This window comes from Salmo salar, chromosome ssa05, assembly GCF_905237065.1.
Source record: "Salmo salar chromosome ssa05, Ssal_v3.1, whole genome shotgun sequence".
NCBI lineage: Eukaryota > Metazoa > Chordata > Actinopteri > Salmoniformes > Salmonidae > Salmo > Salmo salar.
This window is the reverse complement of record NC_059446.1, coordinates 29584583-29598737: the sequence shown is the minus strand read 5'-3', so window position 1 is coordinate 29598737 and position 14155 is coordinate 29584583. Positions and strand designations below refer to the sequence as shown.

At 41.5% G+C, this 14155-nt stretch overlaps 1 protein-coding gene across 8 annotated transcripts in view; it reads right to left on the bottom strand.

Annotated features, from left to right (window-relative positions):
* Nucleotides 1-2303: 2303 nt before the first annotated feature.
* Nucleotides 2304-14155, bottom strand: part of LOC106604565 (E3 ubiquitin-protein ligase RNF130) — a 72642-nt gene continuing 60790 nt past the window's right edge. For 3 of the 8 annotated variants that reach the window (XM_045718030.1, XM_045718031.1, XM_045718032.1), the window contains exons 7-11: nucleotides 9754-9850; nucleotides 8209-8431; nucleotides 5842-5935; nucleotides 5307-5365; nucleotides 4920-5133 (exon numbers count right to left, since the gene is read on the bottom strand). In XM_045718030.1, coding sequence (XP_045573986.1) covers nucleotides 5120-5133; nucleotides 5307-5365; nucleotides 5842-5935; nucleotides 8209-8431; nucleotides 9754-9850 — 487 coding nt within the window. In that variant the 3' untranslated portion in view covers nucleotides 4920-5119. Of the gene's footprint in view, nucleotides 3256-4919; nucleotides 5134-5306; nucleotides 5366-5841; nucleotides 5936-8208; nucleotides 8432-9753; nucleotides 9851-14155 lie in introns of those variants that run through there. The other 5 variants (XM_045718034.1, XM_045718035.1, XM_045718036.1 and 2 more) reach the window with 3 other exon arrangements.

Genomic DNA, 14155 nt, shown 5'->3' with positions numbered 1-14155 from the left:
AACCGATAGTTGTCACAAACTGTTGCATTAAATAGCATATGTACCTACTCTGGTCTTGGCATCTGCGCTCTAGCAAACAGCTTGCAGATACAGTGCAGGTAGGCTTGTCTACATTAGATTATTATGGATATTTATATTTGTCAAATGGCAGTCAAGCACCGACCATCGTGTCACTAGAGCCTCTATTTATTGGAAAGGAGCATCAAGCTCATCACCATACATTTCCACCACACTGTGAAGTTAATAATTTATTTAATCTGAAGAGATAAATATAATCTTCTCCAAACTCCAGCTGAAATGTTCATAACATTGGGCTGTGTTTCAGGAAGAAGCGGCACACGTTGGAATGGGCATCAACAGGACGTAGGCAATAATTACACTTTTAATGCTGAGGCAGTGCTGTATGTAACACAGTGACCTGAAACTGACACACTCCCCTCCCCGCGTTACATCATCGCAAATATCAGATAAAGATAACACAAGGGGACAACAAGAACAGAGGACATACCCTTCCACCCAATTCGCTTGTACAAGATTGTGAAAGGAAAACAAAGTACTTCAAGAGGCCGGTTTAGAGATATAATGTATATAGATTGTATATACTGTGTGTGTGTATACACATACATACACACACACACACACACACACACACACACACACACACACACACACACACACACACACACACACACACACAGTACCAGTCAAAAGTTTGGACACCTACTCATTCAAGGGTTTTTATTTTTTACCATTTTCTACATTGTAGAATAATAGTGAAGACATCAAAACTATGAAATAACACATATGGAGTTATGTAGTAACCAAAAATGTGTTAAACAAATCAAAATCTGTTATATTTGAGATAATTCAAAGTAGCCACCCTTTGCCTTGATGACAGCTTTGCACATTATTGGCATTCTCTCAACCAGCTTCATGAGTTAGTCACCTGTAATGCATTTCAATTAACAGGTGTGCCTTGTTAAAAGTTAGTGGAATTTCTTTCCTAATGCTTTTGAGCTAATCAGTTGTGTTGCCACAAGGTAGGGGTGGTATACAGAAGATGGTCTTTTACAAAATAGGACTAAGTCCATATTATGGCAAGAACAGCTCAAATAAGCAAAGAGAAACGACAGTTGATCGTTACTTTAAGACATGAAGCTCAGTTAATACGGAAAATTTCAAGAACTTTGAAAGTTTCTTCAACTGCAGTTGCAAAAACCAAGTGCTATGATGAAACTGGCTCTCATGAGGACCGCCACAGGAAAGGAAGACCCAGAGTTACCTCTGCTGCAGAGGATAAGTTCATTAGAGTTAAGTGCACCACAGATTGCAGCCCAAATAAATGCTTCACAGAGTTCAAGTAACAGACACATCTCAACATCAACTGTTGGAAACTGAATCAGGACTTCATAGTCAAATTGCTGCAAAGAAACCACTACTAAAGGACACCAATAAGAAGAAGAGACTTGCTTGGCCAAGAAACACAAGCAATGGACATCAGACCAGTGGAAATCTGTCCTTTGGTCTGATGAGTCCAAATTAGAGATTTTTGGTTCCAACAGCCGTGTCTTTGTGATACGCAGAGTAGGTGAACGGATGATCTCCGTTTGTGTGGTTCACACCGTGAAGCTTTGCTAGCGACACTGTCAGTGATTTATTTAGAATTCGAGGCACACTTAACCAGCATGGCTACCACAGCGATATGTCATCCCATCTGGTTTGCGGTTAGAGAGACTATCATTTGTTTTTCAACAGGGCAATGACCCAAAACACACCTCCAGGCTGTGTAAGGGCTATTTGACCAAGAAGGACAGTGATGGAGTGCTGTATCAGATGACCTAGCCTCACAATAACCCGACCTCAACCCAACTGAGATGGTTCGGGATGAGTTGGACTGCAGAGTGAAGGAAAATCAGCCAACAAGTGCTCAGCATATATGGGAACTCCTTCAAGACTGTTGGAAAAGCATTCCAGGTGAAGCTGGTTGAGAGAATAACAATGGTGTGCAAAGCTGTCATCAAGGCAAAGGGTGGCTACTTTGAAGAATCTGAAATATAAAATATTCTGATTTGTCTAACACTTTTTTTGGCTACTACATGATTCCATGTGTTATTTCATAGTTTTGACGTCTTCACTATCATTCTAAAATGTAGAAAATAGTAAAAATAAAGAAAAACCTTAGGTGTGTCCAAACTTTTGACTGGTATTGCACACACACACACACACACACACACACACACACACACACACAGGGGTTGATTAGTACACGATCTGGGTATTTTATAGGCTTTTTTAAGTACAGGTTAAAATTATTTTTTTATTTTTTTATACAGAGACATTGGTTTTGCTATAGGGAAGTAATACTGCTTTTCACAGAGTTCAGAATGTTGCATCACTGCATGTCCATTGTTCCACAGGTCTTATTCTTGAACCCAGTCACCATGGTGGGTGCATTACACCAGTCACTTGAGGCATGGCCATATAGAGGGAGAGACTAGGCATGTCTGGACATGTCCCACCAGTCAAAATATCCTCTCCACTGTCCTTTAGGCAGCATAGTAAATACAACAGAGCCAACTGGTCCACCAGGGAAGAAACTTTTCCATTGCTGCTTTTACAGAAGAAGGGACCTTTCTTACTGCATTAGAGCCAAACGAAGCTAAATTAAATGACGGTTTGCTAATCATATATACAGATGTATTGTAGGCTGCACTAACAAGTGGTTTATTATTTCTAGCACATTTCAAAGTGGACGATACGCCGAGATCCTGCAAAGTAAGACTAGAAAGGGATAATTCCCCACTACTGCATCTAGAAACAGATGTCAGAGTCAGTTGTTGAAATGAAAGTGTCAAGGAAGGACTTTACTGAATATCTAACCAGGGGGAGAAGAGAGGACGAGTATCCCCCCTCTTCTTTTTGACAGGCAATAGTACATTCTGCACTGGTAGAAAATATCTGATATCATGTCATTGTCGATGTTTCACAGGTTAGTCAAGGTTGTCATCTAGGTTGTTGTGCCGCTCCTCCCCCCCCACACACACACACACAATGACTCGCAGGTGTGCAGGAAGATACGAGGCCATCTGTCCCTTGGTGTGTGGTGGGGGTGGGGGGGGGGTGGGGGTCGAAACCATGGCGACGACCTTCACGACTTGTCATCGTAGCGGTCGAGCGATGCCTGGGTGTCAGGTAGCTCCATCTCACACACCAAACTGCGTGGGGACAGGGAGTTCCGGTTGAAGAAGTGGCCACCTGCAAAGAAACATGGGAAGATGTCAATGTCAGTGACACCAAGAAACATGACATCGGTCAGTAAGATACCTATCTAGAAAAGCTGATGCCTAGCACCATAAACAAAGGTATTATTTATACTTTATCATTTTTTTCTTGGCATCTGTAAACATTATTGCAGGAGACACTGGGAATGGACACCATGATCGACATTTACAGTTCAGTAATAATGTGAGGGTGGGTGAGGTCAAACTGAACAGTGACATTAAGGCAATTCCACAGTAACAGAAAGATGCTGTGAGTCCGATTTTCCACTTTAAACGTATGCCAAAACAAAAAACTGTTATTGCAAAGTTAAACAAACCACGAAGCAAACTATGAACAAGGACTACTTTTAACAATTTCCACAGAAAATTTGACAAAAAACACATTTACTTAAAGAACAGTGCGGATGCCAAGTTTGGTAATAGAATGATGGTTTGTGCTGTTGGTGCTGTCATTCTGTTACCAAACCTTGCATCTGCACTGTTCTTCAAGTAAATACACTGCACGTGGAGGTCATACAGGCACGTGGAGGCCACACACACTACTGAGCCTCATTTTCACTTGTTTTAAGGACATTACATCAAAGTTGGATCAGCCTGTAGTGTGGTTTTCCACTTTAATTTTGAGTGTGACTCCAAATCCAGACCTCCATGGGCTGATAAATTGGATTTCCATTGATTATTTTTGTGTGATTTTGTTGTCAGCACATTCAACTCTGTAAAGAAAAAAGCATTTAATAAGATTATTTCATTCATTCAGATCTAGGATGTGTTATTTTAGTGTTCCCTTAATTTTTTTGAGCAGTGCATTTATTTAGTGGGAAAATGTCTAAAAGTCGTCCTTGTGCATGGAGTTGTATGGATTGTTTAACATTGCAATTATTGTTTTTTGTTTGGCATACATTTTAAAGTGGAAAAACTGAGTCTCTGTCTGCATCATTCCCTAACCGTGGAATTGCCCATTGTGAATCTTCAAAGATCCTCAACATGCTATACAACCTCAAGTCAAGAGAGTGATACATGGAAGATCACCCAGACCACCCTTTGATTCATACTAATCATCAATATCATTCAGGCCAGCCTGAACAAGAGCTAAGCAGAGATATGTGGAAGTTGTGACCTGATACGATTCTGATGTGGCAGGATAGACCTATACTGTAATTGCTAAGAAATAGTGCCACCTACTGCGAATAGTGCTGCATTACAGCCAAATACACAGTATACCAAACATTAGGAATGCCTTCCTAATATTGAGTTGCAATATTACTACCCCATTCAAAGGCACTTAAATATTTTGTCTTGCCCATTCACCCTCAATGTCACACACGCACAATCCATTTCTCAATTGTCTCAAGTATTTATCGATTCTTTAAGCTGTTTCCTCCCCTTCATCTACACTGATTGAAGTGGATTTAACAAGTGACATCAATAAGGGATCATGGCTTTCACCTGGATTCACCTGGTCAGTCATAGTGTATTTTCAAGTCAAGGTCATGAATGAGCAAAGAAGAACATGAAACGTTAACCTTCTGTAGCGAGGTGTGTCTGGTTTGGGAGCACAAGAATGATGGGTGTCTTTCATTTAATATAGAAACTCACACACACACACACAGTATTGATTACGAAAGAGAATATAACAAGTCAAAAGGAGGGAAGATTTAATGTCTCAAAGCGCTTTGCCCTATTACAACCACTTAAAACAATTACAGCCAGACTCAGCCAGTACAGTAGTAAAAGCTTACAAAATACAATACAGAAACATATGGCAGAAGAAGACAACATTGCCATGAGGCTCCGCCAGAGAAAGGGTCGAGAGGGGCAATAAGGCGATCATCTTCTCTTCACCCACTCCAGGCTGGAAGAGAAGGAAGAGGAAAGGAACGATGTTAGAAAAGGTAGCAGAAGAAAGACGGCGCATTAAAAGACACGTAGGAACAGAGAAGGGGAATGTAATTGATCTTAACATAAATACTTTTAATCTTCTTTTAAACCATGATGTTCTCGTGTTAAGGCACTTAGCTCTAATACTTTTGAAGTTCGTCTGAGAGGGGATGGATGGAGCCTTCCGTGTTACTTTACACAGTATCCTTGTTAGTTCATGTGAAAACATTCACAATCCAATATTTCATTACTTTTCAAACTCTCTCTGTATCAGATACATGCCAGTACCCATGTCAACTGTACTTAACTTCAGTACACATATACTGTACAGTATGAAACAATTGTGCTGTTAAAGTATTTCGATTTATGTTAGCTACGATCCAAGTTTAGTAAATTCATGGAAATGGAAGTTTGCCACATTTGAATACTAGTCTGACTGTTTTGCATCTGTCTGGACTGTATCCAAACTCCATTGTCTCGACAATGGTTCAAAGTAGCCTGAGTTGAGCCAATTTTCCGATATCCACAAATCAAGAAGTATAGCCCTGGGCTTAGTTAAGCAGAAATGAAATAAACAACAACAATCTGTGACTCAAGCTTTATCAATTGGCTTGATTGAAATGTAATTAAGGAGTAGACATATTGAATGTATTGAATTCTGGAAGTGTATGGTGGTACTCACTCAGGGCTGGAGAACCTGGCTGTGGCCTTGATGATCATAAAGCACAGAGTGAGAGTGCTGAGAAGGCCGAAGCTGGCGATTATAAACCACTCCTCTGTCAATAAAAGGAAAGGGGGGGGGTCATTGCAGCCCAACATGCATTGGGTTAACCGACGAGGCCAAACAGGAAAACACAAAAGATCTTTCCTCTTTGAAAACCAGCAGTAAAGTCAGGAAAACGAAGAGATAAAGAAGAGACGTCCTTAAGATCCAGAGAAATATCCAGAGGAGAGCGACACGGAGAGAGGCAGGAGAAAGGAGACATTCACCAGGACAAGCTTGAAGACCGGAGAGAAAGACCTGGAAGCATGGGCATAGCGTAAAGACAGTTATGTACACACAGGCACAAAACACATCCACACGGCACGCCATCCACACTGCAGACGCATCCAACAGCGACAAAAGAGAGAAACCGAGGCGCATCTAGGTCCATCTATACTGCATGTTACTAACGTAACGTGCAGTCTCTTTAAATTGAGAAAAGTCAGGTAAAACTGTCCGCATTGAAAGAGAACAGGCATAACTATCACTATAGGAGCCCTTTGAGGTTTACCAGAAATGAGAGGAACCTGGGTCACATTATCAAACAGCAGAAATGAGAGAAATGAGAGGAACCTGGGTCACATTATCAAACAGCAGAAATTGGGTGGATTTATATAAGACTGACTTCAATGAATTTATGAAAATAGGCCTATCCTGAAACAGGTTTTTCAGATTTTGAACTACTCACAGGATCAGCTATTCATTCAAATTGCTGTTTTATTTTATTTATGTATTTAACCTTTATTTAACAGGGCAAGTCAGTTAAGAACAAATTCTTATATACAATGACGGCCAACCAAAAGGCAAAAGGCCTCCTGCGGGGACGGGGGCCTGGGATCCCAAAATTATTATAATAATAAATACAATATAAATCTAGGACAAAACACACATCACAACAAGAGAGACAACACTAAGACGACAACATAGCAAGACAGCAACACATGACACACAGCATGGTAGCAACACAGCATAACAACATGGTAGCAACACCGTATGCATTACTGAATTATAATTACTAGCTATAAGTGAAAGAACGATAAACAAGTAGTATTGCAGTAATAAACAAGTAGTAGTATTGCAATAATAACTGCAGTGCATGTTCTTATTTTTTTGGTGCAGTGCTGTGAAATCACATCTCCCCCCTTCATAAATAGTTATGCACAGTAAAACAGATTGTCGTTCAAGAGGTCATCTTAGGTCAGTTGTGCATTTTTCCTTCTCATGGTTGGGGCTAGGATCAGTTGGATAGGGATTATGGATTAAACAGACAGCGGCAGCGGGGAGTCAGAGGGGGGTGCAGGGAGCAATGTGACCTACAAAAGACAAGTCTCTGGGGGGGGGGGGTCTGTGTCCAAGCTCAAGGGAAAGTGTGAAAGGAGACTGAAATCTAAATGCAGAGTCAAAGACAAAGAGAGCGAGACAGAGAGCAGGAGAGGATCCAGAGGTTGTCGTGTAATCCTATTAAAAGTGGTTGTCTTTTTGCTGACAAAACAGAACACCACTAATCTCACTTTTAGTGAAGGGAGGGATAAAGGGGCAGGGAGGGATTTAGGATCTATCTTTTGAGTGTGTGTGTGTGTGTGTGTGTGTGTGTGTGTGTGTGTGTGTGTGTGTGTGTGTGTGTGCGCGCACGCTCAAGTGGTTTAGAATTATAATTTTGCCTTTAGTTTAGATGTACCTCATTTAAATAGCATAACAAGATATATATTTTTTTCTTCATTTTTCAGAGGCTAATGCCTTCACTAAGTTTGTGAACTATGAAAAGGTTACATTTGATTTATTCCTATGTTCCGAGCTTACATAATAATGATATACATTTGGTGGATGTTTATATTTGTCCCATTTTACACAGATACAAGTGTGCATTATACACATGTGTGAATTGGAAATGTTTTTTTTGTTTGTTGCATATCCCAACTCTCCCTGAGACACACTCGGAGAGTGGGGTCACGGCCAGGGTCTGCCATTATCAACGGTGACCCTGGAGCAATTAGGGTTAAGTGCCTTGCTCAAGGGCACATCAACAAATTTTCCCCCTTGCCAGCTCAGGGATTTGAACTAGCGACCTTTCAGTTACTGGCCCAGCGCTCTAACCGTTAGGCTACCTGCCGCCCTGATTTGCAAGGATCAAATAAAACTGTGAGAAACTTGTAATAGGTGCATGGGTCACAGTGTGTTCTGATTTTATACTGCTGAATGTAACCTTTCATATCAATAAAGTCATTTGAAATAAAATCTAAACTTGAGTTGAAGACTAGAAGGTTGTCCAAGGTGAAAGCTGCTTACTGGTGACGGCGATGTTGATCTCTCCGGTGCGGGGGGTGAGCTCTCCGCTCTCTGAGGGGATCTGGGGTCCAGTGCCGGGGTGGCCTTGCTGCAGGGGCTCTAGGCTGATGGATGTCTCACTGGACAGGTCCACCAGGGCTGTCCGCTGGCTGGCCATCGTCTGGCTGCGCCCTATCCTGTGGTCCATGTCGAAGCCGACGTTGTCCACGCACGGCAGGTTGGGCTAAAGGGGGTAGGGGAGTAAACACAAGGGTTAGAGGAATGTTATGGCTAGTGGTAAAACACAAGGGTTAGAGGAATGTTATGGCTAGTGGTTAAACACAAGGGTTAGAGGAATGTTATGGCTAGTGGTTAAACACAAGTGTTAGAGGAATGTTATGGCTAGTGGTTAAACACAAGGGTTAGAGGAATGTTATGGCTAGTGGTTAAACACAAGGGTTAGAGGAATGTTATGGCTAGAGGTTAAACACAAGGGTTAGAGGAATGTTATGGCTAGAGGTTAAACACAAGGGTTAGAGGAATGTTATGGCTAGTGGTTAAACACAAGGGTTAGAGGAATGTTATGGCTAGTGGTTAAACACAAGGGTTAGAGGAATGTTATGGCTAGAGGTTAAACAAGGGTTAGAGGAATGTTATGGCTAGAGGTTAAACAAGGGTTAGAGGAATGTTATGGCTAGTGGTTAAACAACGGTTAGAGGAATGTTATGGCTAGTGGTTAAACAACGGTTAGAGGAATGTTATGGCTAGAGGTTAAACAACGGTTAGAGGAATGTTATGGCTAGTGGTTAAACACAAGGGTTAGAGGAAAGTCTAATTTGTGTTGTATTAACTTGTTAGGTCATGCTGATTGCTGACACTGATTTTGACCATGACCTTTACATGAACACTTAACTTCAGAGAAAATAGCTCTTGTAGCAGCTCATCAGACGTGATGATACCACTTCAGTCCTGGTTTGACTAGTTTCTGATGTCTGAGCAATAGTTCCATAACTTACCAGCAGGGGGAATACTAGGACTACGGACGAGGTCATACACAGCTGGCATAAACAGATGGTTACGCAATTGTCTGGGCCATGTTCAGTCGCCAAACATTCTCGAACATTGCAGATAGAAATTCCATGAATAAAGGTGATGTGATTCCTTATTCTACATGTCAGAGAGGCATGTTTGTTCTACATAGCCTATTTCTATCTGAATGTTCCAAAACGTTGCATCGTACTGAGCGCGCCCAAGGATGAACATGGTCTGTCACAATGATGGGGAGCAGCAGCATGTGAAGGGCAATCTGGGGAAATAACACCTTAATCTACAACGCAACACAGGTTTTGCTGTATTCTACTGTTAATCAACATAATATATTGTCATTATCTCAATTTGCATGGTTAAGGCAATCTTTTTCCTCATTATTTGGGTCAAGAATCGTTTGTGAAGTTGATCACATTTTTTGTTTTATGAGTACTGGCATTGCCACATAACATTTGCATACTGACATCTAACACATTTCTACTGATAAGGCATTGAGATATTGACTACACTAATACTCACCATGATGCCCAGAGCTTTGAGGATGTTCAGTTTACACATGGGACAAGTACAGTGCTCATTCAGCCAGGGGTCCACACACAGCTTATGGAAGACATGTCTGTGCAGAGAGACACAGAAACAAAGAACACAGTTGAAGAGCAGGAAACCACCTCCACAAACAAGCCCCACAACAGCCTACATGCGGCTCTTCAAAGTTAGACATGGCCCTTTTACGTCCTGCGATTGCACAATGACCGCTCTGTTTGAGCTGACAAGCAGGGCCTAGAGTATGAAAAGAGTAAATGTAACACTTTATTAAGGTCCTGTAATAAACCATTTATAAACAGTTTACTTACCATTTCTGAATCATTAATCCTACATTTGTAAATGTCAATAAGCAATCTCTAAATAGTCATTTATAAACACTATTTTAATTGAACGGCCTTTCTCGTCAGCATGCTAGGCTTGCTAATGCTAAAGCTAACCTAGCATGCTGATGAAAAAGGCAGTTTACTTAAAATAGTATTTATAAATAAAATCTATAAATGTGGACCCCGGGAAGGTTAACTGCTGCTTCGGCAACAGCTAATGGGGATCCTAAAATAAAAAAATTATAAAACAAGACTTAAGAGATTGCTTACTGACATTTACAAATGTAGGAACAACGACTCATAAATGGTCAACTCTTTACAACCGGTTTATAAATGGTTGATTAAGGGACCTTATTATAAAGTGTTACTGAAACCAGTCACGCTTTAAGACACAGTGATCATTGTGGCGCAACTTGGACACAAGGTTGACATTGTCTGTCCGTCATGACACAAGACAGCCATTGTGGATCTGAGAGAAACTTCCTGTTTGAGATAACGGTCTGCTCCCTATTTTTATATGATGCCGGACTGCCAGTTTCAATGCACTTCAAAAGGACCATTAGGACCAGATTTACTGTAGCTTCTCTTGCCTACCTCATAATATATCACTAACCTTAACTGCTTAATGGCTTTATCAAAAGCATGGTGCATAGATTATTTCAACATTAAAGATCCTCATGATGAGCATCCATAAAACAAAACAAGGCCCCATTACATCATCGCTAAAGAACAAATCCTTAAGTGCCAGTACCAACCATGCATAATAGAAAATACTTAACCGCCGATTCCTAAGGACAAACATAAAAGTGCACGTTGATTCTGTTAAGTGCCTGTCTAACATGGCCGGGCATTTCCTGGGCATGTTCTGTTCCTTATCGAAGCCACTTGCAGCGGCCCTCTACCAATGCTTTACTTTCTTTCAAGGGGGGCACAGAAAACAAGGGCTCCATACATTAATGATGAGTCTGTTTACCATACAATGGCTTGGGGAGAAAGTCAGTGGGCAGTAAGAAGCAGTCCTGCAAGAGAGACTTTTGGATAAGCTGTGGTTGTAGTGAGACTTGGATAAGCGTGTGTGTGTGTGTGTGTCAATTAGCTTTGATTGTGTGTGTGTGTGTGTGTGTGTGTGTGTGCGCGCGCGCACGCGTGCATATATAACCAGTGTGATAGTGTTTGGGAACGTGTCAAAGGGTGAGCTTGTGTAGTAGTTTGTGTGATTGTTTGACAGTGTAAATGTGTGTGTGTGTGACTGATGTAAAGTCAGTCTGTCTGTATGTGTATGCTGTAAGTGAGACACTCCAGTCAGGGAAAGATTCCACTCACAGTCTTTTCCTGCATCCCAGAAGGCCCATTGGCCTCTGGTCAAATGTAACGCACTATATAGGGAAAAGGGTGCCATAGTAAACACACTCTTTCTTAGAGCAGAGTAAAAACAGAGAAAAAAAAAAGACAGACAGACAGACGGGTAGACACCTGTTAGATACTATAACAGATGCCATCACAGAACAACAACATACCAAGATGATTGTTTGTTGTTCCTGTCTTGGTTGGTATCCAGATGGCATGTTACGGCATTTAAAATATTTGTCCGCTTGCCTACCTACCTGCCTGGCTGTCTGTCTTCCCGTCTGACTGCCTGCCAGCCAGCCTGCCTGTCAGTCAGTCAGCATTCAAGTCTGACCAGAAAACATCCCTCTATTGACAAGACATTGTCCTATAGACTGATATTAAATGTACAGAGACAAATTGAATGGCTGATGGCAGGTCAAGTGTACTCCCTTACTTCAATGCTTTTAGTTATTGATTGGGGATAGCAGTGTGTACTTAAGGGAGGCACCAGAGGGATTGGTGTTCAGAGATACAGTATGAACACAGAGGATGCAGTATGCACACACGTGATAAGAACTGATAAACAGCCCTGTTCATCTCTCTCTCTCTCTCTCTCTCTCTCTCTCTCTCTCTCTCTCTCTCTCCCCCCCCCCCATCAGGATCAAGTGTTTCCCGCTCCTCTACTAAACTACAAACACTAGAAGGTCGCCAAGAAAAAAAAAAAAAAAAAAAAAAAGAGTTGTGCATCTTGGTATCATTGCAGTGTGCCCTAAAACCACATACCTGATGAAGGGCACAAATCAAAAAAGGTACATTTTGGTACTACTAACATGACCAGTCAACTGCACAGATTCATCCACATATGTAATTAGCCTGCCTATGGATTGCAAACAGAAATTAGTTCTTTAGGTAGACTGACTGACACTTATGTATGCAGCAGTTCTGAGATAATGATTATTGTGCGCCTTTCACCTATTTAAATAATAGCATTGCAACGGTGTCAAATCATTTTATTGGTCGCGTACACATATTCTGCTTAAGTTATCGCAGATGCAACGAAATACTTAGGTTTCTAGCTCTAACAGTGCAGTAATAACAAACAATACAAAACAACACACACAAATCAAAAAAATTAAAATGAAGAAATATCAGAACGAGCAACGTCAGTGTCCGGAATACAAATCTATCTGTATATGATGGTGTGTATAGACATTATGGACAATATATGATTAGAAAAGGTGTAAACACAGCAGTAGTTATATAGGATGAGCCTTGACTAGAATACAGTATATACATGTAAAGTGGGTGAAACTGTATGTAAACATTATTAAAGTGACCAGTGTTCAGTGATTATGTACATAGGGCAGCAGTCTCTAAGGTGCAGGGTAGAGTACAGGTTGGTAGCCGGCTAGTAACAGTGACTAAGTTCAGGGCAGGGTATTGGGTGGAGGCCGGCTAGTGATGACTGTTTAACAGTCTGATGGCCTGGAGATAGAAGCCGTTTATCAGTCTCTCTGTCTCAGCTTTGATGAACCTTTACGGTCTCTGCCTTCTAGATGGTAGCGGGGTAAACAGGCTGTGGCTCGGGTGGCTGTGGTCCATGATGATCTTAATTGGCCTTCGTGTGACACCGGGTGCTGTAGATGTCCTGGAGGGAAGGCGGTCTGGAGAGCCCTGCTCAGACACTTCTGACTTTTCAACTTCCTTTAACGCTAGCTATCGATTTTGAAACATGCCCGACTATCAGCGGGGCCACACCTTCTGTGAGGACGAGGACATACTGTATATGAAGTCTTTCCCTTTTTGCCTCATAGGAAGGACCTGTGTTCTTCACTTACCCTTCTCCCAGCCCCTCTGATTGCTCCTCTTTGACAGAGACTGGATAAGCAGGATGGATGGAGAGCATTAATGGTAGACGGCCAGTTCAGTCCTGGACTGCGTTTACATTTCTGATATCTGATCTGAACTGGTCTGAAGAAGGAGTGGGTACATCGTCCTTGTGTCAATTGGGCCAAACTAAACATTTACATTTGAGTCATTTAGCAGATGCTCATATCCATAGCGACTTACAGTTAGTGCATTCATCTTAACCTGTTGGGGCTAGGGGGCAGTATTTGCACGGCTGGATAAAAAAATGTACCCGATTTAATCTGGTTACTAATCCTACCCAGTAACTAGAATATGCATATACTTATTATATACGGATAGAAAAAACCCTAAAGTTTCTAAAACTGTTTGAATGGTGTCTGTGAGTATAACAGAACTCATTTGGCAGGCAAAACCCTGAGACATTTTCTGACAGGAAGTGGATACCTGATGTGTTGTATTACCTTTAAACCTATGCCATTGAAAAACACAGGGGCTGAGGAATATTTTGGCACTTCCTATTGCTTCCACTAGATGTCACCAGCCTTTACAAAGTGTTTTGAGTCTTCTGGAGGGAGATCTGACCGAACAAGAGCCATGGAACGATGATGGCCCATTAGACACCTGGCACGCGAGTTCATGTTGGGTACCCTCGTTCCAATACGTTATAAAAGAGAATGCATTCGTCCACCTTGAATATTATTCATGTTCTGGTTAAAAAAGGCCCTAATGATTTATGCTATACAACGTTTGACATGTTTGAACGAACGGAAATATATTTTTTCCCCTCGTTCATGAAGTGAAGTCCGGCGGGCTTAGATCATGTGCTAACAAGACGGAGATTTTTGGACATAAAT